Consider the following 26,062-nt stretch of genomic DNA (forward strand, 5'->3'; position numbering starts at 1 on the left):
GTTGTGCTTAAATGTAATTGTCGGAACTAGGCAGTTATGTCGTGAACATGAAGGAACAAACTCCCAGAACCATGGCCAACAGACGCTGTGCAGTGGTCGGCCCTTGATATGAGTGTTTGGTTATTTCATAAACTCCAGGACATTCTACTTCTTACTTATTGTGTTCTTTAAAGACTGATTTATTTGAAAGGCAGACTGTTAGAGAGAGAGGTACACACACACATACACAGAGAGAGAGAGAGATCTTCCTTCTACTGGTTTACTCTCCAAATGCCAAAACAGTTGTGGCTAGGACAGACTGAACCCAGGAACCAGGAACTCCCTCTGTACATCTCCTGTGGACGGCAGGAACATCAGTACTTGGTCATCTGCTGCCTCCCAGCCACGTTAGCAGGAAGCTGGATCAGGATGCTGGGGGCTAGAACCTGAACTAGCATTCCAGCGTGGGGTGTGTGCATCCCAAGAGAAGCTTACTTTGCTGCCATCACAGCACTCAGGCCCCGTTCATTACCATGTGAGAAATGGAAGCTCCTATTTTAAAAAGATTTTTGACAGATTATTCCATGATTCGAAGGAACTTTGTTATTAATAAATGAGTTGAAATCTGCATGTCCTAAATATTAAAGGTAAAATTAATTTATGATGATGGTAAGAGTTTGTGAAGACTTTAATTTGACTTTAAATCTCACCTGAGGAGTGCTTTGTATGTTTTGCTTTCTCTCGTGACTTCGAAATGTAAGCACTCTTCAAGCCACCCTTCAACTGATGATTGGATAAAAAAAATTCTTGTGGCACCAGCATTCCACAATGGAGTGCTGGTTTGAGTCCTAGCTGCTCCGCTTTTGAGCCAGCTCCCAGTTAATGTGCCTCATGAAGATATACAAACAAATAAAATGTTTCTGGAAGAAAAAAAAAGAAGTCAACAGAAGATGGCCCAACTACTTGGACCCCTGCTCCCCATGTGGGAGACCAGGATGGAGTTTCTGTGTCCTAGCTTTGGTCTGGCCCAACCCTGGCTGCTGTGGTTATTTGGAGAATGAATCAGCAGACGGGAAATCTCTCTATGTTCTATCACTCTGTGTTTTGAAAAAATAAATATTTAAATATTTGAAAAACATCTCTTTCTTATATATTTAAGAAATTAAGAGTTTACATATAAGAGTCAATGCACTCAGGGGCTGGCACTGTGGTGTAGTGGGTAAAGCCGCTGCCTTCAGTGCTGGCATCCCATATGGGCGCTGGCTTGAGTCCTGGCTGCTCCACTTCTGATTCAGCTCTCTGCTATGGCCTGGGAAAGCAGTAGAAGATGGCCCAAGTTCTTGGGCCTCTGCACCTGCGTGGGAGACCTGGAAGAAGCTCCTGGCCTTGGATAAGCAGAGCTCTGGCCGTTGTGGCCATCTGGGGAATGAACCATCAGATGGAAGACCTCTCTCTCTCTCTCTGCCTCTTCCTCTCTGTAACTCCACCTTTCAAATAAATAAATAAATATTTCAGAAAAAAAAATTCAATGAGGAAAGGTGTGTATGGAACGTCTATCAGAAGTTATGGGAATGTGTGTAATGACAACTGGTATTTACTGTTCATCATGTAACCGTATTCCTTGTACCTTGTTTAACTGTCACAACAACCCAGTGAGTGAGATATTATTATTACTACTCCTATTTTAGGAATTCTGTACCAGAAGCACATGGAGGTTAGGTTAGTTGCCCAATGTACTATATAGTCAATGAGTGTAGGAAGGTCCTCTTATTCCACAACCACCACTGATTGCTAGGATGAGAATAAATTGATGTTCTTATTACTAAAATGATACAGTTAAGTTCTGAGCACGTGGTGGGCATTTGACGTTGTTAATGCACCTGAATCCCACATCTGAATGTCTGCCTTCGATTCCCAGTTCAGACTCCAGATTCACCTTCCTGCTCATGCAGGCCCTGGGAGACGGCACTGATTGTTCAAGTACTTGGGTCCCTGCTGCCTTTCTGGGAAACCTAGATTGAGTTGCTGGATCCTGGTTTCAGCCCAGACCAGGCCTGGTCATTGTGGGCATCTGGGGAGTAAAACAGATGGGAGTTTCTCTCTCTCTCTTCTTCCTTCCCCTTCTCAAATAAATAAGATATAAAGATATACACATTTTTTAAAAAATATATACACATTTTTTTTAAAAGGACTTGCCCAGACACTCATGTAGACATCTGCAGCAGGTGTTTAGAAGTCTCTACTTTAGAAAGGACCATCATTACACATGATTCTAATGACTCTCAAGACAGGCAGCACCTGAGTTACTCTAATCTTTGAAAAATTTCAGATAAAGAAATCAGTAAGTCTGGAGGCAGATCCTGTGGGAATTGCCAGTTGGGATGTGAGATGAAAGAACCCAAGCCGTAGATTTCCCTGAAGAGATCCAGACAGTAGGGAGATGGAGTTGATTTTTGGCCCTGCTTTGGGAGATGTACAATCCCTTGAGAGAAGGGGAAACTTGAGTACAATTTTAGCTAAATACTAATCAGTCTAGAGTGTAAACACAATCCCCTTTTTCCTATCTGACATCCAGAATCCGTTCTCTTGGGAAGAGACTGAACAAGCTTCTATCCTTTTTATAACCAGGTACACTATATAATAAACTTACTTAAATCTTCTGTGTTCTTATCAAATGGTAAGTGTGGTAATAATAAAGACTTTATTTTTCTCTGGTGCTAGAGAGAAAAATGTATTATCATACATTATGCTATTAGAAATCATCATACATTATGCTATCAGAAATATTTCCAGGGCATCTCAGGAACCAGGTGTGGATGGCATCCTCTTAGAACCAAAGGAATTGAAGGATTCAAAATTATGGAATCTGAAGCTACTTTTCCAAGAACAGAAGATTAAACTACAAGACAAGGAAGGACGGAGGTATGGACTAAGGACAGTGAGTTCCTGAATTGTATGAATGTTAATGTCCTCTGTTTAAGGATGGAGACAATGGTCAGCTTTGCAATGCAGCAGGTTAAGTCTCTGCATGAAATTCCAGCATCCCATATGGATGCAGGTTTGAGTCATGGCTGCTCTACTTCCAATCCAGCTCCCGGCTGATGGGCCAGAGAAAGCAACGAAAGACAGCCCAAGTGTCTGGGCCACTGCCACCCATGTGGGAGACCAGATGGTGCACCAGGCTCCTGGCTCCTGGCTTCTGCCTGGCCCAGTCCTGACTGTTGCTGCCACTTTGGTAGTGAACCAGTGGATGGAAGATCTCTTGCTCTGTAACTCTTTCAAATAAAATAAATAAATATTTAAAACAATAAAAAAAGAATGGAGGCCGGGGTTCTAAACTAGACTATCCTGCCCTGATCCCGCTTTGTGCAATCCTGAATGCAAGTCAAGCAGGGAGAACGTGTTGCAGGGAGGAGCCCACATCAGTTCCTGCTCCACAGACAGAACTCTGTCATTTTTCTGTGACACAGACAGCAACTTAACCTCTACCAGACCACGCTTCCTTAGTTTAGCATTAGGAACAAGGTTTTTTAAAGATTTATTTATTTTTTACTTCAGAGTTACACAGAGAGAGGAGAGGCAAAGAGAGAGAGAGGTCTTCCATCCGATGGTTCACTCCCCCAATTGGCTGCAACAGCCAGAACTGCACCAATCCGAAGCCAGGAGCCAAGAGCTTCCTCTGTGTCTCCCACGCAGGTGCAGGGGCCCAAGGACTTGGGCCATCTTCCACTGCTATGCCAGGCCATAGCAGAGAGCTGAATCAGAAGTGGAGCAGCCAGGACTACAACTTGAGCCAATATGGGATGCTGGCACAGCAGGCAGCAGCAGCAGCCTCACCTACTACACCACAGCGCTGGCCCCTAGTCTTTATTTATTTTTTTTTTTTAAGATTCATTTTATGTATTTGAAAGGCAGAGTTAGAGTCCGAAGCCAGGAGCCAGGTGCTTCTTCCTGCTTTCCCATGCGGGTGCAGGGGCCCAAGCATTTGGGCCATCCTGCACTGCCTTGCCGGGCCACAGCAGAGAGCTGGACTGGAAGAGGAGCAACCGGGACTAGAACCCAGCACCCATATGGGATGCCTGCGCCGCAGACAGAGTATTAACCAAGTGAGCCACAGTGCCAGCCCCCAAATTCAAATGTCTACGTTTTCCTATAATGCTGGAGCTGAGCCTCTGTCGACTACACATTTCTACTTTGCCAACCAATACTCACATTCTGTTAAAAATAAATAACATCTCAAAAAATATAAAAGCAAAACTGAAACAAGTTTGTAGAAAATGATCTGAATACTTGGCATTGATTTAATCACATGCAGTGAAAAAGAGTAAGCACACTATCCCCAAATGCCACAGCTGGCATTATGTAAATAAACCACTAAACAGAGATTCAAATGTCTTTTCTTCCCATATATGTGAGAACACAGTTGTATGTTCATGTGTCTTTTGGAGGGGATCCTCCACTCAGTATTACTTTAGTGGGCTTCAGTGTCCAACTTTCTTTAAAGAAACCATACGGGAGAGAAGACCCCTCCCTACACCCCTTGGCAGCCAGAAACCAGATGTGTTAATCTGAGCTACACAGTTCCTGCTCCCACCTCAGGAAATTCATCTGCAATGATGAAAATCAATGGGGCCATTGAGAACTATTTGTGTGGTGAACTATTTGTGTGGTTACAGCAGGATCCAATAGCGTTATGCAACAATCTTATGGAACAGGAGAATGGTGCTTTGGCCAGACTGTTCCTGCTGAGCCACATCCACCTCTTGGCTTCTGGGGTTGCATTGGTTCTGCTCACTCCAGGTACTGCTGTACAATCTCACACCACGTCCACAACCCCAGGATTCTTGCTGCCAACTCCTAGAGCCACTTGCAATTACTTGTCAACATAAACCTTTTTTAAAGATTTATTTTATTTATTTGAAAGACAAAGTTAAGAAAGAGAGAGAGAGAGAGAGAGAGAGAGAGAGAGAGGTCTTCCCTCCGCTGGTCACTCCCCAGATGGCTGTAATGGCCGGAGCTGAGCTGATCCAAAGCCAGGAGCCAGGAGCTTCTTCTGGGTCTCCCAGGCAGGTGCAGGGGTCCAAGGACTTGGTCCATCTTCTACTGCTTTCCCAGGCCATAGCAGAGAGCTGGATTGGAAGAGGAGCAGCTGGGACTAGAACCGGTGCCCACATGGGATGCAGTCACTTAAGGCCAGGACTTTAACCTTTTGCACCACAGCGCCAGCCCAGTCAACATAAACCTTAACACAGTGGTTTCCCTGCATCCATGTAAGACAAATCATGAACTGAAAAAGACATATTTGTGAAAAATGTTAACTTCTAAGTAGTAGATATGAATAAATATTGAAGGAAAGGTTTTAGAGTGTTTTAATTCATAATTAATAATATACTGCAATAGTTTTTGTAACCCTCTCTGTATTTCACTTCTCAAAGGATAATACCCTAGTTTCCTGCTCTAACAAGTAATGCTATTATTGGCTTTCACAATGGTGGTCCTCATTCACATAAGAACCTTGTCTGCAACAATTTGGGATATTGACACTAAAACTTAGGAGTTAGGTTATATATAATCTTTGCATCTATTGAAAATTATAGGGAAGACAAGATCCAAAGGACCTAGTTTACCATTTTTATTAAATTTAGTGTAAAATTCAGATAACAACCTCAGAGAGCAGGCATTTTGCCAAGAGGTTAAAATACCTGCATCTCAAATTGGAATGCCAGGGTTTGATCCTGGGCTCCCGCTTCTGATTCAAGCTTCCTGCCAATGCACACTCAGGGAAGCAGCAAGTGATGATGTACATAGTTGGTCTGTGCCACCAAAGGGAGACACCTGGATTGAGTTCATCGCTCCCAGCTATAGCACTGGTCATGGCCTTTTGTTTATTCTCTCCCTTGCTATCTTGCTTGCTTGCTCTCTCACTTGCTCCCTCACTCTCCTCCTCTCTTTCTAGTCTCTGAAATTAAAAAATGTTCACACCCATGTCCTAGCCATGTGCCCAACTACATTCAACACAGGATTAATTAAATTCACTGTGGACTCTGGACCCTGTGATATTCACTCAGGATTAAAGGAAGATATAAGAGAACTAATAAATAACACAATGTGTCCCAGATAATGTTCATTGTCTCCCACATCGGCAGCTGCCTCTCCTTTTTATTTCCAAGGTTAGAACCCTGTTATCTACATCTCTAAACCTCTACTGACATCTTTATACAATGACAAATAATTTTAAAATAGCCTTTTAATGAAAGAGTTTCCAGCCTACTCTAGAACCCAACAAGCAATTTTATGGTCACAGTGAGGACAATAAGTATGTGGGTTCCCAAGTACATATGGTTGGTTAAAGAGTCTGGGAAAAACCATAAAGAAAGTTTTCTTTAAACATAAAACAGAAAAAAGGAATTAACTGAACAAAAGATGACATGGATTTTGTCAGATGGGGAGTGTGGGAGCAAGGCAGAGAGAATGTTCAAGAAGAAACTACTTGAAGGAAGGCTAGAATGTAACAGAACACTGTGCATCTCAGGGAGATCATAAGCATACAATAGCCACTGTGTGGAAATTACACATTAGGATGGAAAATAGATGCAGCAAAATGTTGCTATCAGTTAATTTCTAAGGGGTGGCCCAGTATGTAGAATGAGAATTTATTCAGTCTCAACAGGAACTGGATTGCAATCAGTTATCCAAGGCTAAGACTGGGTGCTACGAGAGGAGGAGTGGAAACTTCAGTAGCTAAAGAGGATGTCACATGCCCACCAAACACCGAGTTGAGGAATGCAGACTAATGCCCTTAGGACTACACACATGGTACCCTTTGTAAAATGGTACTCTTTGTAAAATTAAATTAGAGCCTCAGAATTCCTCAGTACTGACATCCTTATATGAGGAACTGCAAGCTAACTTAGTACAAATAGCTGAGTTGGAGTCAATTACAGCAGCTGAGCTTCCGACAATGGTAGGCGGCCAGCTGATTCAAATAAGGCAAAACACCACGCTGTAACTAATTCCTCTGTCTCTGTATATCACTTCTGTTTTCTGTCCCCAACCACATTTCAGTCCCCGAGTTCCTTAAATCTGTTCTGGTCCTGCTTCAATCTGAAAGCTAATTAAGAGCTTTCAACTAAATTTGTTGTAATTTTATCTTTTGACAGCATCATGGTTATTTTCAGCTCAGAAATGAATATGGATGAATCAGCAGAACAAAGCCTCAGAACTCGAGACTGTGTATTCTAGAGAAGAATAAAGAGACTCCCTCCTCTCCAAGGTGAACCTGAGGAATTCTTGCTGTGCTCTCCACAGAAATTCTACCTATTATTATTAAAAAGAACAATAGATGAATTCCCTGCTCTGTTCTTTCTTGCAGTAATGTTTCTCCTAAATACCGAAAGAAATGATGGCAACACTCATTGACTCATTCATTCAATCATTCAACAAATATTTTTTTGAACAGTTATTATGGCAGGTACTATATTTGGGATATAAAAAAAAAAGTTACCTACATTCACAGAACTTATGACTTGGAGGAAAATATCCTCTATAATACATATTATCTAACATATTATACTTCATAACACAATTATATTATTTTAACATTTATGTATTTTAACATGCTGTGGAGAATATGTGTTTACTTTGTGATGCACTTGATCTTTTATTGTTATGCTTGTTGTTTAGATTATTGACAATTTTATCATAGAACTCACTAAAGATTGTGATCATTGGGGCTGGCACTGTGGTATTGTGGATTAAGCCACCACTTGCAATGCTGGCATCCCATATGGGTGCTAGTTCAAGTCCTGGCTGTTTCACTTCCGGTCCAGTTCTCTGCTAAAGGCCCTGGAGAGTAGGGTAAGGTGTCCCAAAGTCCTAGGTTCCTACACCCACACATGAGACCTGTATGAAGCTCCTGGCTCCTGGCTTCAGTCTGGCCCAGCCCTGGCCCTTGGAGGCCATCTGAGGAGTGAACTGATGGATGGAAGCTTGCTCTATCTATCTATTTACCTACCTACCTACCTATCATCTATCTATCTATCTATCTCTATCTCTCCCTCTCTCTCTGTAAGTCTGACTTTCAAATAAATAAAATAAATCTTTAAAATAAAAAGATTGTGCTCCTTACCAAATCCAGTAAAGTCTAGATGACCCCAAAGGAGACTCACAATGTGCAAGGCCCTGGTGAAGAGATGGGCTGCATGAGCTCATGCAGAGCTGGTCCATTTCACACCCACATGTACTTGCTGGGGTGGATGCTCCATGAGACCTTTAAGTTGTCCACATAGTACATGCCACATATCCAGTGCCAAATGCAGCGTCTCATTGGTGTTCAGTAAGCACTAAGGAGCATTTATTCAGATAATAAGTAAAAGGGAAAAGAGGAGAAAATGTGGCCAGTATCCTGAAACCAGTCAATGAGAATGAGGAATTTGTTCAGGATCTGGTCACAGAGCCTTGGAGAATGTATCTGTATTCCCAGCGACTGTTCTCTAAGCCCTGGACAGAGAGGGCTGCAGGAGCACTATCCTCACCCCACCCCTGCCTCCAGGGCGGAGTGTGTCCTCCCACTCTGAGAGGGGGAGGAAGCCGCAGGAGACGAGGTCATTGGATGTCTGGGAGCTGCACCAGATGACTAGTTCCTGGGCACAACCAGATCCTTCTGAAGGCTTGGAAATCTTACAAGGAATTTCACAGGAATTGAATTCTTGCATTAGTTTGCGGAGGTACAAGCAGATGGAAATTATGTGTTTTAATGAATCATTTCTTGTTTTCAAATCTCAGGATCAGAGGTCGTCAGTGCAACCCTGCCCCCCATGCGTGGTAAAATATCTTTAAAGCATTTCTGGTAGAAGCTCATTCACTTCTGCCTGGATATTTTTAGTTATGGTCACCTGAACAAAGGGCACGTCCAATGCCTCACACTGTAGATAGCACGAATTCAACAAAGATAATTTTCCCAGATCCATGAAGTGGACATCAATCACCTGAAAAATTCACAAACACTTTAAAAGGTTGCAAACAAGTAAAACCATAGTTTTAATTCACAAAATATTTATTAAATTTCTGTGGGATGTCAGAATTATAATTTAAAAGTGTGTATCAGTATCAGTCTTCTTTCTGTTGAGAAATTAACTATTTGCAGGAAACAAATGTTCTACCCACATGGTTATTAGAAGATCAGTTCACAGCACATATATTGGTTATACAAAAAAAGTGTTGTATGATTTTTTTGAGAGAGAGAAAGAGAGAGTGTGTGTACACGCACTCCAATCCACTGGTCTAGTCCTCAAATGTCTGCAACAGCTGGGCCAAAGCTGAGAGTCAGGAATTCAAACCAAGTTTCCCACACGAGTAGCAGGGAAACAACTACTTGAGCCATCACCAATGCCACCCAGGGTCTGTTTTAGCCAGAAGTTGGAGTCAGAAACCAGAGCCAGGAGTGGAATTCAGGTAATCCAGCATAGGATGTAAGCATTTTAATCACTAGGCCAAATTTTAATTACAACACTCAAAATTTTATGTATTTTTAAATGTAAAACAATAAATGCCTGACCAGTACAAGGAGACACAACTCAAAAGAGAAACTAAAAATACTAAGCCAGGTAGTTCACTTAAGTATCCACCAGGTTGTGCTAGTGACTCAGTAACATTTTTAAACCAAAAAAAAATTATAAATGAAAAAGAATATTTCATGAGACTCATATTTTGTATCTTAGGCCCCTAAAATGTAAACTCATGGATCTTCTATAACTCCTTTTATAAAAATTAAACTCATCGAAACACAATTTTTTAAAAATAAAAAGTATTCTTTAGAGAAAAATTAATTAAACAGTTGGAATATATTCAATTTGCAAAACATATTGGACAATGTCTTTGTTGGGTAGTGGAAGGAGTAATGGCTAAGACTTGACAATCACAATATAAATAAAATACACAAGTATAAACAAATAATTCCAATACGACAGGATCATCACTGGCTCCAAGTGTTTCTTGTTTTGCTCACTGCTCCATTCCAAAACCTAGAATATATTAACAGCCCAATAATTATTTGCCAAATGAATGCTGTCATGAATTCATGATTATATAATAGATGTTGGTAGTTTTTATGTTCTGCTTATCAATATAATCTAGGATCTAAATGTGAAATTTTAATATTGAAAACAAGGCATGATTGAATATTTCTATCAACCAACAATAAATGTGTTTCTATCAAATAGTGTTTGAAACCAGGTTAAAATAATCAGGTGAATTTTTTAAATTTTTACTTATTTGAGAGGCAGGGTGGCATAGACAGCTGGTTGCCTCTCCAAATGCCCACATCTAGGGCAAAGCCAGGGTCAAAGCCAAAGCCAGGAATGCAATCTAGGTCTCACATGTGGCAGAGCCAGCACTGCTGCCTCCCAAGGTCTACTTTAGCAGGATGCTGCTAGAGTCAGACTGGAGCCAGGAATTGAACCCAGGTCCTGTGATGAGGGATGCAGCCATCTTACCTACTAGACTAAGTGCCCAACCCTATTTGGTGACAATTTCAATTTTACAAATCTCTCAGATCCACAGGAATAACTTCTCTTTCATTTTAGAATAAATGTTGTCAAAAAGATTTTTTATAAGTTCTCCCCAGAATATTTTGTATTATTCAATTGCATTATTAAATTTGTTGTACTTTATTTTATTTCAGCATATAAAATTAGTTGACAATGAATTTTAACTATATACAATCTCTGGAGAGACATATAAGCCCAGAATAAAGCTAGCCCATCTTTCAACCCTGTAAGTGCTAATATTGAAAACAAGGCATGATCGAATGTTTCTTCGTATCAACCAACTGTATTTATTCTGCTCTATGGACAAAGTTATCAAGAATATTTGCATGTGTCCACTTTGGCATTGAAATCACTACAGAATATTTCTCACATAAGGACATGGGGCACCATCTTTACTACTACCTTCTTTTTCATGTTGTCAATCATCTCTCAATTGCTGATCTCTATTCTCCCATTTCTCTATTTCATGTTTCTATTTCTTTCCATTCCTTCCTGGAATGCACTGTGTATTAGTGCAGAACCCCTGCAGCTGAAACCAGACAAAGATGGGCTTAACTAAAGTGGGATCTGCCACATTCTGATGGCTTTAGCAGATTCCTTAACTGAATCGTCATTTGCGCCTTGATGAAAGAAGATAACCAGCAGGAGTGTGCTATTTCTGCCTCAGAAGCAAAAGACAAATGGGAGTTGCCTGGGAAGATACTCAATCCACTCCATACAGTTTCAGGAATAAAATATTCTTTTTACAGTTAGGAAAACAAAGAAATTTCACTCTTGTAGCTAGTCCTTTGATCCTGAGCTTAGACAGACTAGTCTGTGGATGCACGAAGCCAAGGATATTTGTCCACAAACAGCTAGAATATAAAAGAAGAAAAAGTGAATCATTTTATTTCAGATTCACTTAACATAACATGCACTTAACATAACATAATTGTATTAGAGCTATAATACCAGAAATACAATTCTATGAACTTTGTCCAAAGTGGAAGGTAGTTTGGCAATTCACTTAACATACCATAATTGTATTACAGTTATACTACCATAAATACAATTCTATGAATTTTGTCCCAAGTGGAAGGTAGTTTGACAAACAGTGTAAGTCCTTGGAAATAAAAGCAAATGGGAAAAAACCAACAAGACTTTCAGTTCTAGCTTGATTTTTTTAAAAAAGATGTATAAATAAAATTATTTCCATAAATCCTATTTTATGAAGTGCATTTAATCAAAAATTGACTATAAATTCAACCCAAAAAATTCTTTTAGCATCAATGGTGTGGATCACATGATTTTTCTCCTCAGCTTTATCAATAAATACATCATATTAGTAGATTTCTTGATGTTCAACCCCATATGAATCCCCAGAATAAACCCCGCTTGGATTGGATGAATTACTCTGTTTTTTCTTGCTAAATGCTTGCAAATATTTCGTTTAGAATTTTGTGCTGATATTTATAAGTAAGGTTTGTACGTATTTTTTAATGCAATCTTTTCGGAGTTTTGGATTTTTTTTTTTTTTACTCCCTGTGTGAACGCAATTTTGAAGAGATTTTTTTTTGAGGTTTCTAGGCTCTGAATTCGTTCAGACAGTATCAGAATTATCTGTTTGTTGTTAGAATTCTTCTGTGAAACCATCTGGGTCTGGCAGTTTTAGTGATAGAACTCTTTAACAATTTTACTACTTCTGTAGAATTGTAATATTTTGATTTTTCTATCCCATCCAGAAATCATGTTGTTCAATTATGTTTTCCTAAAATATGGTCTCTTCAATCCAAGCTTTTAAATTCTTTGAACTAAGGCTGACAAAAACCTAATTTTTTTATTTCCTTTATGATTATTCCCCTTTTCTCCTACTTTTTTATTTGTTATCTCCTCTTTCTCTGAATTAGGATACCCAGCAGTTGAGATATTTCATTCATTTCTCTAAAAACAAGCTGTTAAATTTTTTACTAACTCAGTTATTTTTCTGCTTTCCCAATTCAATATTTCCATTTTTAAAGTGTATTGATTTCTACTTGTCTTTCTTTAGTTGGTTTTATTATGACTCTTTTCCAGACCTACTAAGTACAGAATTCATTTACCTTCATTGTCCTGTTTGTTAACAGAATAAACAGTTATCTGCTTTTTCTAGCCATTCTACAATTTTTTATTTTACTTTGATTTAAAGTAGCTTAAAAGAGACTGCCTAACACCAAGGTAATAGAGGGGACCAGCGGTGTAGCTCAGCAGGTTAAGCCACGACCTGTGATGCTGGCAACGTATACAAACTCTAATTCGAGTCCCACTGCTCAGGTTTCTCTTTATTTTTTTACTTTATTTAATAAATATAAATTTCCAAAGTACAACTTTTTTATTATAGCGGCTTTTCCCCCCCATAACATCCATCCCACCCACAACCATCCCATCTCCCACTCCCTCTCCCATCCCATTCTTTATCAAGATTCATTTTCAATTATCTTTATATACAGAAGATCAATTTAGTATATACTAAATAAAGATTTCAACAGTTCGCATCCACACAGAAACACAAAGTATAAAGTACTCATTATATCGTTAATTCACATAGTACAACACATTAAGGACTGAGATCCTACATGGGGAGTAAATGCACAGTGACTCCTATTGTTGATTTAACAATTGACACTCTTATTTATGACGTCAGTAATCACCCAAGGCTCTTGTCATGAGCTCTATCTCTCCTCTCTTTCTCTCCCTCTCTCTCCTCAACCCACACCACTCAGACAAATAAAATATCTTTATAAATCTCATGGAAAATGCTTATTATAAAAAAGGTGTGCATGGGATTCAACATTTTTTTTCATGAAAATAAACATTTTAAGCCATTTATTTGAAAGGCAGAGTTACTGAGAGAGAGAGAGAGAGAGAGAGAGAGAGCGGGAGAGAGAGCTCTTCAACTTGCTGATTCACTCCCCAGTGCCAGCAACATCTCAGGCTAGTCCAGGCTGAAGCTCAGAATTTCATCCAGGTCTCCCATGTGGATGACAGGAACCCAAGTACCTGGGCCACCATCTCCTGCCTCCCTTGCACACTAGCAGGAAACTGTACTGTAAGTAGAGGTGGGATTCTGTCCTAGGCATTCTGATACAGGATGTGGACATCCCAAGCTGCAACTTAACTTGCTATGCTATAACACTGGCGTATCCTATGCCTTAACTTATTACTTGTTTTTACCAAATAGCAATTTATTTATTTTTTATAGCAGCGTAGAATCACTTTTGTTCTTCCTCTTTATTGACTTTTTCCTAATGGGTGGGCCTAGACACAAACAGTCCTAGAGGGTGGTATTCAGTGAGGCCCAGAGGGTTGACTAGCAGTGAACAAGGTGTTAATTCAATTGCAACAAGTGAGTTAATATACGTAAGGCACCTCAAACAGTGCACATATATATGAGCATGCTAGGTAAACGCTGAGTATCGTTATTATGACAATTTACATGTAACTGAAGTATCAGAGTTCTTCTTCTTCAAAGATCTCCTCCGTTTAATAAATAGGAGAAAATATAATTTGTCTCTTGGCTGCTCATTCATCAGCCCATGCTTCAGGTGCTCCTCTGTGCAGTTCTCAGCACCCTCCGTGGATGTCTCACTGTTGTTTGCACCTAGAACGCTGCACTTTCACACCAGTGCCAGCAGAGAAGTAAATAGGGAGAAGACTTCCCATTGCAGCCTTGTTTCTTGCACCAACACACACTGTGGAACTGCTCAATTTTATGGAATAGAGAGTTACAAGCAAAGCAAAAGACAGACTCAGTACCTTCATTTGACTCTTCCCATACCCAAAAGATAAGCACCAAATATTTTTCATTGGGGGCTCACCTCAAGACAACCTCAAATTCTACCCTCTATTCAGATAGTGCTCATTCTTCTGCCATGATGTGAGATTCCACTTTCTTATATCTCCACATGAACTGCACTGGCCCTAAATTCACCTTCCTCCCTACACACACAGCAATTAATGGGAGTTATATTTACTGAATTCTCAACTATTCAAACTAAAATAGCAGAATGTATAGCAGAGCAGTACAGAATTGCCTTTGGCACTCAAAATGCAAATCACTTTTGGTACCCCTAAGAGTGAGGAGTATAATATGAATCCACTTTCTTCTTAATTTCTCCAGTGGTTAATCTCTCTCTCTCTCTCTTTCTCTCTCTCTCTCTCACACACACACACACACACAATCCAATCTAAATCAATTTTAAAAAATAAAAGAAATTTCCTAAAAACTCCATAATGTACACCATATCTTCAGAGCAGGACTGAGATAACATGCTACATAATCATGCAAATCCATGAAAATTCTTTGTTCTCCCTTTCACCCTGAGACCCATAAAACCTATGAAATTTGTCTAATTGCAAGATTGGATTTGTCTCCAGTTATCATCCCAAGGCCCACAAAGTTTGTAACTGAGAAGTAAAAGATTTGGGCTTTGATTTATCCTTATACATCAAGCCATATGAATTTCTTGAGTGAGGCCTTCTTTTATGTGTATATATATGTATATAAAGGCCAGGATTTACAATCCCTTGGCAAGCAAACCCTCTAAGATTTGGGAGATTGGCACTAAGGAATCTACCTTTGGTCTTTGGTAAGACTGCTCAAACTAGATTCTCATACAATGACCTGTCTCTTCTCTCAGCCAGAAATGTTCTTACTTAGACAAACTCATTCAGCCTACCAAGGAAAAAATGCAAAGCATTGGAGTCTCATTTCATTCATCTTTTCGACCTAAGATAGAATCTAGTAAACTCTAGGAAGTTAATAGATGCTAAGTTGCATTCAGTGAGCCTAGTTAAGTGGTACAAAATGATATAATTCTGAAGAAGACTATAGGCAAGAGAGTTCCATTTATCTAAGTAGAGAAAATGCCCTGTTTGAGGAAATAAATTAAAATTACCTGTAGATAAAAGGGTACTAGGGTATGAAGTTTAACAGGAATTAATCACCAAAGGTTCCAACAGACGCGTTAGAAGAGCACTCTCTTCAAAGTTTTATCCAGGGCAAGTTTAACATCTTTATTCCTCAAGCTGTAGATCAAAGGATTAAGCATGGGAACCACATTGGTGTAAAATATTGATGCTAACTTGCCCTGAGCCATAGACCCAGGAAAAGAGGTGGTTAAATAGGCAAACGCTCCTGACCCAAAAAACAAAGCAACAGCAGTTAGGTGGGAGCCACACGTGCTGAAGGCTTTGGATCTGCCCTCAGCAGAAGGAATCCGGAGGATGTTGGAAAGAATCAAAGCATAAGAGATGAAAATGCTGATACTGGATACTGTAATGACCACTCCAACGACAATGAAAAACACCAGCTCATTGACACAGGTGCTGGTGCAGGAGAGTTTCAAAAGAGGGAGGACTTCACACAGATAATGGTCAATGACATTAGAATCACAGAAGGTCAGTCTCAGCATGTTGCCCGTGTGGGCCATGGCCCCAGCAAATCCTATCACGTATGAGCCAAGCATCAGCAAAGAGCACAGCCGAGAGGACATAGTAATTGTGTACAGCAGAGGGTTGCAGATGGCCACAAAGCGATCATAGGCCATCGAGACCAACACATAACACTCGGAGTTGACAAAGAAGCAGAAGAAAAACAGTTGAGTCATGCACCCCACATAAGAGATTGTATTTTCTGATACAAAACCATTCAGCATTTTGGGAGTAAACACACAAGAATAACAGAGATCTATAAAGGACAAGTTGAAGAGGAAAAAGTACATTGGGGTGTGAAGGCTGGAATTCAGTGCAATTAAGATGGTCAAACCCATGTTGCCCACCATGGTGAGCATGTAGATCCCCAAGAACAGGAGAAACAGGGGGAGCTGGAGCTCTGACGGTTCTGATAATCCCACAAGAATAAACATGGTCACAGAGGAGTTGTTTCTCAAAGTCATTCTCTCAGGAGAGTCGTCTGGGGAAACAAGGACAAAGCACAAAGAGTGATGACAGTGACAAGTGCAGTGAGTGGAAGAAGGTTCTAGGAGATGAGCCAGTACACATATAATCTTTTTCTTTTGCCTTTCTTCCCTCATCAACAGCCCTCCCCATCCTAAGCTATTGACAACGTTTCTATAACAGTAGCTGAGTTCCCCTGCATGGACCATGAATTAAGCTAACGTGTATTAGCACAGGAAGCAAGAGTTCTAGTTTCATTTAAGCGGTGAGTAGAAAACATACTTCAACTGGCTGCCCAAGGATTCTCAGAAAGACACCCTAAGATCCAGAAATTCACTGCCTCAACTCTGAGAGAGAGTTCCCATGTTGTGTCCTTGCATTCTCTGCCTCCTTCTCCCAACTTCATATCCGGTTCCCACCGAGAGGGAGAGCCGGGAGTGCCCCCTGCCAGCTCTGTACCTCTTGCCTTTCTCCTCTAAACCCCTTCATTCCACCTCACCTCACCTCAGAGTCAGTGTCAAGGGTATGGAAGATATCAATGTTTTCCAGAGCCCTTGCTTGTGAGTTTAAAATAAAACCATCAGGAAACTTGGGATTCAGATCTTCACCTTTCTTCTCCCAGCTCGGTCTCTTCAATGCGTGGCCTTATGCTATGTTGTTTTCTGTTAGCAGACGGTGGTGCAGCCAGTGAAAAGCCTTACGTGCAGACTTTTCTGATGACCTTGGTGCTGAGAAACATAGCTTTTACAGACCCAGTTTCCAAGGTGCTTGAGGAACAGATAAAGGCTTCTGTTTGTGAATTTTCCCAGGTGGTCTTCAACAACTGTGTGAGGAAAAAAAAAAAAACCTAGCAACCCTCATTCTCACCAGAACTTCACAAGCTTGACAAGGGGGAACTTTAAGCCACTTGATGATCTCAGGGACCTGCTTAGAAAGTTTCCCCTGGGAATGCCTCCGGGATCAGTCTCTAGAGGGGAGAAACTGTGCTGTTGTTTGTAGCCTGAATCAGATGCTTATATCATTTATTAGGAGTCAAGGTTATACTCTAAGTTCCCCTTTAATCCAGGGTTTTCATGTCATTCTGTCCTGAGTTTATAGGCTCATCTTCTTCTTTCACTAACTCTTAGAGCCTATAATTGACTTCAAGACAGAATGGTCACATTTTTGCTACCATTTCCAATTTTTCAAAGGGAGCTTTGAGAGTAGAACCATATTTAAAAAAAAATCCAGGTTGTAGGAGCTACAGAGAGCACCTCAAACAAAATACTTTTAGGACCATGAGCTGCTCAGAATGGTAGAGACACCACACCACCACCTCCACAGACACCACCTACTCTCAGTTCTACTAAAGGACACAGACAGGCCTTTACTATATATGAGGAGATCAAAATATCACAACACCCATGCCAGGAAGTACACACACACACACACACACACATACCCTGCATGGAGTTACTCTATAGATGTGCAGTCTTAAGGTACAGCAACAGATGTACCTGAGGGTTTAATCCTATCATTATTCAGATGACAAAGTTATTCTTTATATGATCTGTTCTATGAATATACTCTTACAAGAATTCAAATCATAAAAGCACTTCACTTATAAATTTCCACTGCAGCTGCCTAAAATAATCCCAATTTTTCCTAGGACAGTCCTAATTTACACCAATTATCCATGAATAATTACTAATAGCACACCTCATTTCACTCTCAAAAGTGTCAGATTTGGATAACAAATTATATGGTTGCCCTACTAAAAAGAGCATAGGCAGCTATTCAGGTCCTCTGACCCCAGCAGTCTCCTAGACTCTCTGATTTCTATCTCCTTATTGACACAGTCTGTACTTCTCCCTCCTTGCCCTCAAAATACTGAATTTACACTGCTGAACAGGCAATGCTGTCTCTTCAATAGATCTTGGCTTCAGAATTGGGAAGAGTATTGAATGCAAGCTGCTTCTGATTTATACCTACCCAAAAATCCTAAAGCAAAGAAATACCCTAGTCACCTGCTTAAAATAGATAAAAAGGAAAAATAAAGGTAAAAGATGAGACTGGTACCAGGAATAGACATTAGTGCAATACACTGTTGGATACATTTAGATGGATAGATTAAATTGTTTAGTAGTACTTAATAAACTTGGGCATATTCATACATTCTGAACCAGCAATGCACTACTAAGTGTATATCCAATAAAATAAGTATACATGTTTATTTAAACACATGCCACATATGTTCATAGCCTCATTGTACATAATAGCCAAAAACTGAAAATAATCCACATGTCTAACAATCGGGTAATAAATGGTAAGATATTAACAATATAAAACTCTATATAGCCATGCTATATAGACATATATGTCATAAACCTATTATGAGGCAAAAGAAACCAAGTACAAAAAAGTACACAGTTTTGTTTCTATTTAAATAAAATACAAAATCAAGGAAACTAACCTATAGTGTTATACATCAGATAGCCTTTACTCGTGGCCAAGAAATCAAGAGTAAAGAAAAGAAGAGACATGAAGACTGCTTCAAGGATCCCAGCAATGTTTTGGGTCTGATAAGAGTTCTGGTTGTACAGATGTGTTCAGTCTCAAAAATTCATTGAGCTGTACCTTTATGTTACACTTGTTTAAAAGTATTTAAAACAGAACTGGAGAACAAAAAAATCATCCTACAAAACTAGTTTAAGACTAAAATTACTAAACAGCTTTGAGTCATGATTTCCTCGTTTGTAAAATGAGTATTTACTGACCTGACAACTTAGTATAGCAAAACATTCAAGAAAAGTAGCACTGTTTTTATTTCTCATCCATCTTGTGCCCCTTAAAATAAAAACGTGTTATATTTTTCTTATATAAAAGGAAAAAATCAAGAAGAAAGAGAATTAATGCATATGGAGCAACTACAAGTCCCTGGCATTATGCTAGATGTTTTCCAATGTAATATCATGTTTATAACAACCACACAATGTGTGTATGTGTGGCAGATTGTTTTTTTTCCCAAAGATGTCCATACCAGCACACACACACACACACAGCCACTCATATGAGTCCCACACTTTGTATTCTACATGTTCTTAGTGTAATAGGACTGGCATTCCTCCCATCAAGAGATGAGGTTGGGGCACTGTGGCGTAGAGTATTAACCTTCCACCTGCAGTGCCGGCATCCCTTACAGGCAATGATTCAAGTCCTGGCTGCTCCATTTCCAACCATCTCCCTGCTGATGAGCTTGGGGAGGGCAGCAGAGGAGGCCCAAGTGTTTGGGGCCCTGCACCATATTGGAAGCTCCTGGCTCTCAGCTACAGCCTGGCCCATTCCCAGCTGTTGCTGCCATGTGCTGGGGAGTGAACCAGCACATGGAAGATTTTCTCTCTCTCTCTCTCTCTCTCTCTCTCTACGTCTCTACCTTTCAAATAAAGAAATAAATCTTGAGAGAGAGAGAGAGAGAGAGAGAGAGAGAATGAGGTCTATGTTCCCTACTTTTTCCTCTAGGCAGGGACACCGACATCTCCAACCAATAAAAAATGGTGGAAGTGCTGCTATGTGACTCCCACAGCTAAGTCATAAAAGGTTATGGTTTTAGGTGGCTGTCTCTCTCCCATTCCCTTTCTCTCTCTCCTCTCCTTCTTTTAGTTTGCAGTCTTTCCACGCATTTCTCTTTTGTCAGTCCCTTGCCTTCAAGATAATCATACTGGAACCCTCTGGTCTTGCCTCAAGATACACTACAGGGGGCTGGTGGTGTGGCACAGAGGGTTAAAGCCCCGGCCTGCAGTGCCGGGATCCCATATGGGCGCTGGTTCAAGTCCTGGCTGCTCAACTTCCAATCCAGCTTTCTGCTATGGCCTGACTCTGCACCCGCGTGGGAGACCTGGAAGAAATTCTTGGCTCCTGCCTTCAGATTGGCCCAGCTCTGGCTGTTGCCGCCACTGGGGAATGAACCAATGTATGGAAGAGCTCTCTCTCCCCCTCTAACTCTTCCTCTCTGTAACTCTGCCTTTTAAATAAATAAATACATCTTTTTAAAAAAAAAAAAAAAGATACACTACAGTTTATTTACCTAGTGTTGAGGGAGAACAGAAGCCCTGTAGGGCCTACATCTGGGGGAGAAGGGAGGATGGGGGGGATGAGCATCAAGAAAAATGACCAGGGCAATGTCCAATATAATTCTGGATTCCTTGGTCCAGTTATCCTTTAATACCCAGAAAATCTCTTTCCAGGTCCACATTTGAATGATGTTTTTGAGGTTTGCTCTTAAGCAGCAAATAGTATACATAATTTTATTATACATAAATATAATAAATAGTATACATAAAACTATATAAGTATATAAATAGTATACACAGTTTCTTACTCATTGCATTTTTCTATCTTGAATGACAGTTTTGCAAATGTGGAGCACCATGGCCCAGCAATGGAAAAGAGAGAAAACATTACCTCTTTTAATTAGCGTAGAAGTAATTTTATTCATCAACCAACAAATGTTCATTAAAAACAGCTATGCCTAGCAATACTCCAAATTTTACATCCGGAAAGAATTATCCTGATAAGACAGAACTAAGAATTGTGGGTGAAATATAAAAATCATCTATTTTTCATGTTTGAGCTGGCAGAAATAAGGGGAAATCTGTGCAAGCAAAAGAATTATGACTGATTCATAATACTGAAGCCCCCAAAGGACACATTCTTGTGGCTATGTTAGATTATGAAAAGAAACCCACAGAGGAGGCCAGCGCCGTGGCTCACTAGGCTAATCCTCCACCTTGCGGCACCAGCACACCGGGTTCTAGTCCCGGTCAGGGCCCCGGATTCTGTCCCGGTTGTCCCTCTTCCAGGCCAGCTCTCTGCTGTGGCCCGGGAGTGCAGTGGAGGATGGCCCAAGTGCTTGGGCTCTGCACCCCATGGGAGACCAGGAGAAGCACCTGGCTCCTGCCTTGGGATCAGTGCGGTGTGCCAGCTGCAGCGTGGCGGCCGCAGCGGCCATTGGAGGGTGAACCAATGGCAAAGGAAGACATTTCTCTCTGTCTCTCTCTCTCACTGTCCACTCTGCCTGTAAAATAAATAAATAAATAAAAATTTAAAAAATAAAGTAAATGGAGGGACCGGCACTCTGGCATAGTGGGTAAGGCCGCCTCCTGCAATGCCGGTTGGTATCCCATATGGGCACCGCTTTGAGTCCTGGCTGCTCCACTTCTGATTCAGCTGTCTGCTATGGCCTCGAAGGCAGTAGAAGATGGCCCAAATCCTTTGGCCCCTGCACCCGCGTAGGGGACCCAGAAGAAGCTCCTGGCTCCTGGCTTCAGATCAGCACAGTTCCAGCTATTATGACCATCTGGGGAGTGAACCAGCAGATAGAAGACCTCTCTCTCTCTCTCTCTCTCTCTGCCTCAGCCTCTCTGTAACTCTTCCTTTCAAATAAAATAAATAATTTTTTAACAAAAAGTAAATTAAATTGAAAGTATGTTATTGCAAAAATTGAAAGAAAAAATAAGAAAAGAAAGGGGAGGGAGAATACAATGGGAAGTAGTATACTCTTAAAACTGCCTATGTGGAATACATAAAATTTGTTCCCTTTATATAAATTTTTAAAAGTAAAAAAAGAATCAAATAGAATATTTTGAAATGAAAATCAGGTTACTGAAATTAGGAATTCAATAAATATGATAATTAATTGTGTCTATTAGACACAAGTGAATAGAGAAATGCAAACTAGAAGGTAGGTTTGAAAAAAATATCCATAAGTCAGCATCAGTGAAGGGTGAAGGGAAGCTATGAATTAGAAATCTAATTTAAGAAAGTAGAAATGAGAAGGGCCGACAGATAGTCAACCCTCCATATCCGTGGGTTCTGCATCCTCAGAGTCAACCTACTGTGGGTTGATAATATTTGGAGCAAAAAACTGTATCTATCAGGAACAGGTACAGACATTTTTCTCTAAACATTACAGTATGGCAACATTCACATAGCATTTACATTGTTTTAAGCATTATAAGTTATCTAGAAATGATTTAAAGTCCGTGGGAGGATTGCCTAGGTTATATGTAGACATCACACTATTTTATATAAGGCACTTGAACATTTGCAGATTTTGGTCTCCATGGAGGGTTTTGGAACCAATCTCTAGGGATACCAAAGGATGAATGCCCATATAGAGCTTTAACACAAGTTAGTCCCCATGATTTGCTCTAAAAATAAGGCAACAACCCAAACAGACAAGTCCATGCAATTCCAAACACAGAATCTAGATACAGAAACCTAGAATGAACAGATACACAAAACTAATTAGAAATACAAGTGTGCCAGAGAGAAGTTATAGATGCTATGAAAGCATTAAGCAGGGGGCCTTGCTGCATTTTCCAGATCAGAGAAGGCCTCTCTAAGGATGTGAAATTCAGTTTCTAAACTCGAATGCACACAGGAATAAACATAGCTGTTTGAGCCTGTCCACCATTGGTATGCCTTTGCATGAAGTTGGATTGGAGACAGGACTTGGCCACCTCCTGGGACAGTCTCCTACAGAACAGAGACTTGAGTTCAGCCAGCAGGGTGTTCACACAAGGATTCTGAGTTCAGGGCCAGAGACACAAAATAACCAGCAACAATTTCGATTCTATCGGTTTCACAGTGGAACAGCAGTTACCAGAGGCCGGGGAGAGCATGGGGAAACCTGGTCAGTGGGTATTCAGTCACATTTAGCAGAAACAAGTTCTGGTGCTTTCTTAGACAGTGGGGACACCATAGATAATAATAGTGTACTGTATATTTCCAAAAATATTGAAAAAAGGATGAGTTTTGTTTTTACTGTTTTTACCATAATGAAATGATAAATGTTTAAAGAAATAGATGTGGGCTGGAGCCGCGGCTCACTAGGCTAATCCTCCGCCTTGCGGCGCCGGCACATCGGGTTCTAGTCCCGGTCGGGGCGCCGGATTCTGTCCCAGTTGCCCCTCTTCCAGGCCAGCTCTCTGCTGTGGCCCGGGAGTGCAGTGGAGGATGGCCCAAGTCCTTGGGCCCTGCACCCCATGGGAGACCAGGAGAAGCACCTGGCTCGTGCCATCGGATCAGCGCGGTGCGCGGCGGCCATTGGAAGGTGAACCAACAGCAAAGGAAGACCTTTCTCTCTGTCTCTCTCTCTCACTGTCCACTCTGCCTGTCAAAAAAAAAAAAAAGAAAAGAAAGAAAGAAAAGAAAGAAATAGATGTGTTCGTTTATCCTGATTTGAACATTATACAACATATACATAAATTGATTGAAACATATAAGGTTCTCCATAAATATACAATTTTTAAGTGTGTATGTGTAAAGATAAAGAGAAACAAAGTGAAAAATCTACCAACTGATAACAAATGGCAGGGGGTGCTGGTAGTGCCAGCAGGAAAACCAGGGCAGCCTAACCAGGTGATCCTGTAGTGTCTTTGATGCAATTCTACCATCTCACTTCCCCACCTGCCTGCCCCCAAAGCAGATTCTCCAACCTGATATGAGATTCTTTTAACACCCCTATTTTTGCCAATTAGCTCTGTTTACCAAGGTTAGAGAGAATCCACTACCACCAATTGCAGCTAAGATCTTTGGCTAGGATAACAGGAACTAGAGGCCAAGAGGGCTGAGGATAGTGAGTGCAGACAGGATAACCCTCCTAGGCTGTGGGGCAAAGGCTCACATCTCTGTGATGAGGGCAAACACTCCCCAACTGTCACCTTCAAAAATGAGTGTAGCAAACACCCTTTAGTGTTGCTCTTTTGAACCACTTTCCCCTTCCAGGACGTGAATAAAATAAACAAGCATGCCAGAATCCAGACACTGTTGTTCTCCATACCCCCGCAATAAAGTTTTCAAAACGTTCAGCTCTTTAATTCCTCTTTTTTCCTTGAATAAGGCAAATTATGCTGCTTAGTGGAATGCATTCAGTTACTTTTTTGGCTAAACAGAGATGAATTCAATGAATTAACTGACCAGCTTTTTAAATGTGGTATCAGCCATAAAGAAATAAAATAAAAAGAATTATGCTTAACACTTGGGGAAGAAATGGAACAATAATTACCATTACCAATGATTATCTAGTGTATATTTAAATTAGTCAAAGTTACGATAGTTTTCTATTTTTTATGGGCTCTATATTCACTTCATTGTCTTTGATATACCTTACAAAATTAACAGATAGAATAATGTTTTACACACTTTTTAAAACCTCTACTCTTTTTTTTAAAGATAGATTATTTATTTATTTGAAAGTCAGAGTTACACAGAGAGAGGACAGGAAGAGAGAGAGAGAGAGGTCTTCCATCCGTTGGTTCACTCCCCAAGTGGCCACAATGGCTGGAGCTGCACCGGTCCGAAGCCAGGAGCAAGGAACTTCCTCGGGGTCTCCCATACGGTTGCAGGGGTCTAAGGACTTGGGCCATCTTCTACTGCTCTCCCTGGCCATAGCAGAGAGCTGGACTGGAAGTGGAGCAGTCGGGATTCAAACCGGTGCCCATATGGGATGCTGGCACTGCAGGCAGTGGCTTTACCTGCTACGCCACACGCCGGCCCCTAAAACCTCTACTCTTAAAATGTAGGTTGTTAAAGAAAGTGTATCTTTGATTTTATATCCAGTTGTTTTGTGCTGAATCTTTGTTCAGCAATAGTCTTGTACTGCTACACAATTACTGTGGAAATGCTCGATCCCTATTTTATAACATGATTTTAGAAATGCATGGCTGGCTGTTGGTTTGGGATAACAAGCAAGTTTATCAGAAAAAAAATCAACAAAGCATTCTTTTATTTTTATTGACTCAAAATATAATACACATTTATGGGATATAATGTGGTACTTCAGTATGTGTCTATACAGCATCATGATCAGATTAATTAGAATATGCATAACCTTAAACATGTATTATTTCTTGTGAGAACATTCAAAATCCTCTCATCTAGCTATTTAAAATATACAAAGCATTACTGTATATAAAATATGCAACGCATTATGCCATACTCGTTGTCTAACAAGTACAATGTTACAGTTAGGAGGAATAAGTTCTTCTATTCTATTGCACAATCGAGTGAATGTAGCAAAGGAAAGACATTCTGAGCCAAGGTAACCAAAAGGAAATGGAAAGGTCATAAAGGGTAGCAAAACACTGCAAATTGGGGAATGGCAATTTGCATTAAGAATTGAATTACTGGGGCATTGTGGCATAGCTGGTAAAACTGCTGCCTGCAATGCCAGCATCCCATATGGGCACAGGTTCATGTCTTGGCCTCTCCACTTCTGATCCAGCTCCCAGCTAACAGCCTGGCAAGAGCAGTGGAGGATGGACCAAGTGTTTGGGCCCCTGCCACCTACATGGCAGACCCAGAAGAAACTCCTGGCTCTTGGCTTCAGACTCAGCCATTGCAGCCATCTGGGGAGTGAAAGGGGATGGAATATTCTTCTGTCTTCTCTCTCTCTCTCTCTGTAACTCTGAATTTCAAATAAACAAGTTTTTTAAAATTGGAATTGGATTGCTGTATACATAGGAGGGAAATTGTTGAAATGAGTTAATATTGTTTATTAATTGTATCCTTCTTCCCTCACTGAGTCCAGAATCAATTGAAAACTTAGTCTCAAAATCACACAGGAAAAAAAATAAACTCTA

At 40.5% G+C, this 26,062-nt stretch overlaps 1 protein-coding gene across 2 annotated transcripts; it reads right to left on the reverse strand.

Moving 5' to 3' along the window:
* Positions 1-14,701: 14,701 nt before the first annotated feature.
* On the reverse strand, positions 14,702-17,718 carry LOC100343024 (olfactory receptor 8B4). Of its 2 annotated transcripts, XM_089304293.1 has the most exons (2): positions 17,707-17,718; positions 14,702-16,441 (listed from the first exon to the last, which is right to left on the reverse strand). In XM_089304293.1, exons 1-2 carry the CDS (start codon positions 17,716-17,718, stop codon positions 15,509-15,511), a joined length of 945 nt encoding a protein of 314 aa, XP_089160419.1. In that variant the 3' UTR covers positions 14,702-15,508. The 2 variants fall into 2 exon arrangements, with proteins under 2 accessions (XP_089160419.1, XP_051674859.3); XM_051818899.3 differs by lacking the exon at positions 17,707-17,718 and having other exon boundaries at positions 14,702-16,509.
* Positions 17,719-26,062: the final 8,344 nt, after the last annotated feature.

The sequence above is a fragment of the Oryctolagus cuniculus genome, chromosome 1 (genome assembly GCF_051225735.1).
Source record: "Oryctolagus cuniculus isolate XC-2025 breed Fujian yellow rabbit chromosome 1, ASM5122573v1, whole genome shotgun sequence".
NCBI classification, from domain to species: Eukaryota; Metazoa; Chordata; class Mammalia; order Lagomorpha; family Leporidae; genus Oryctolagus; species Oryctolagus cuniculus.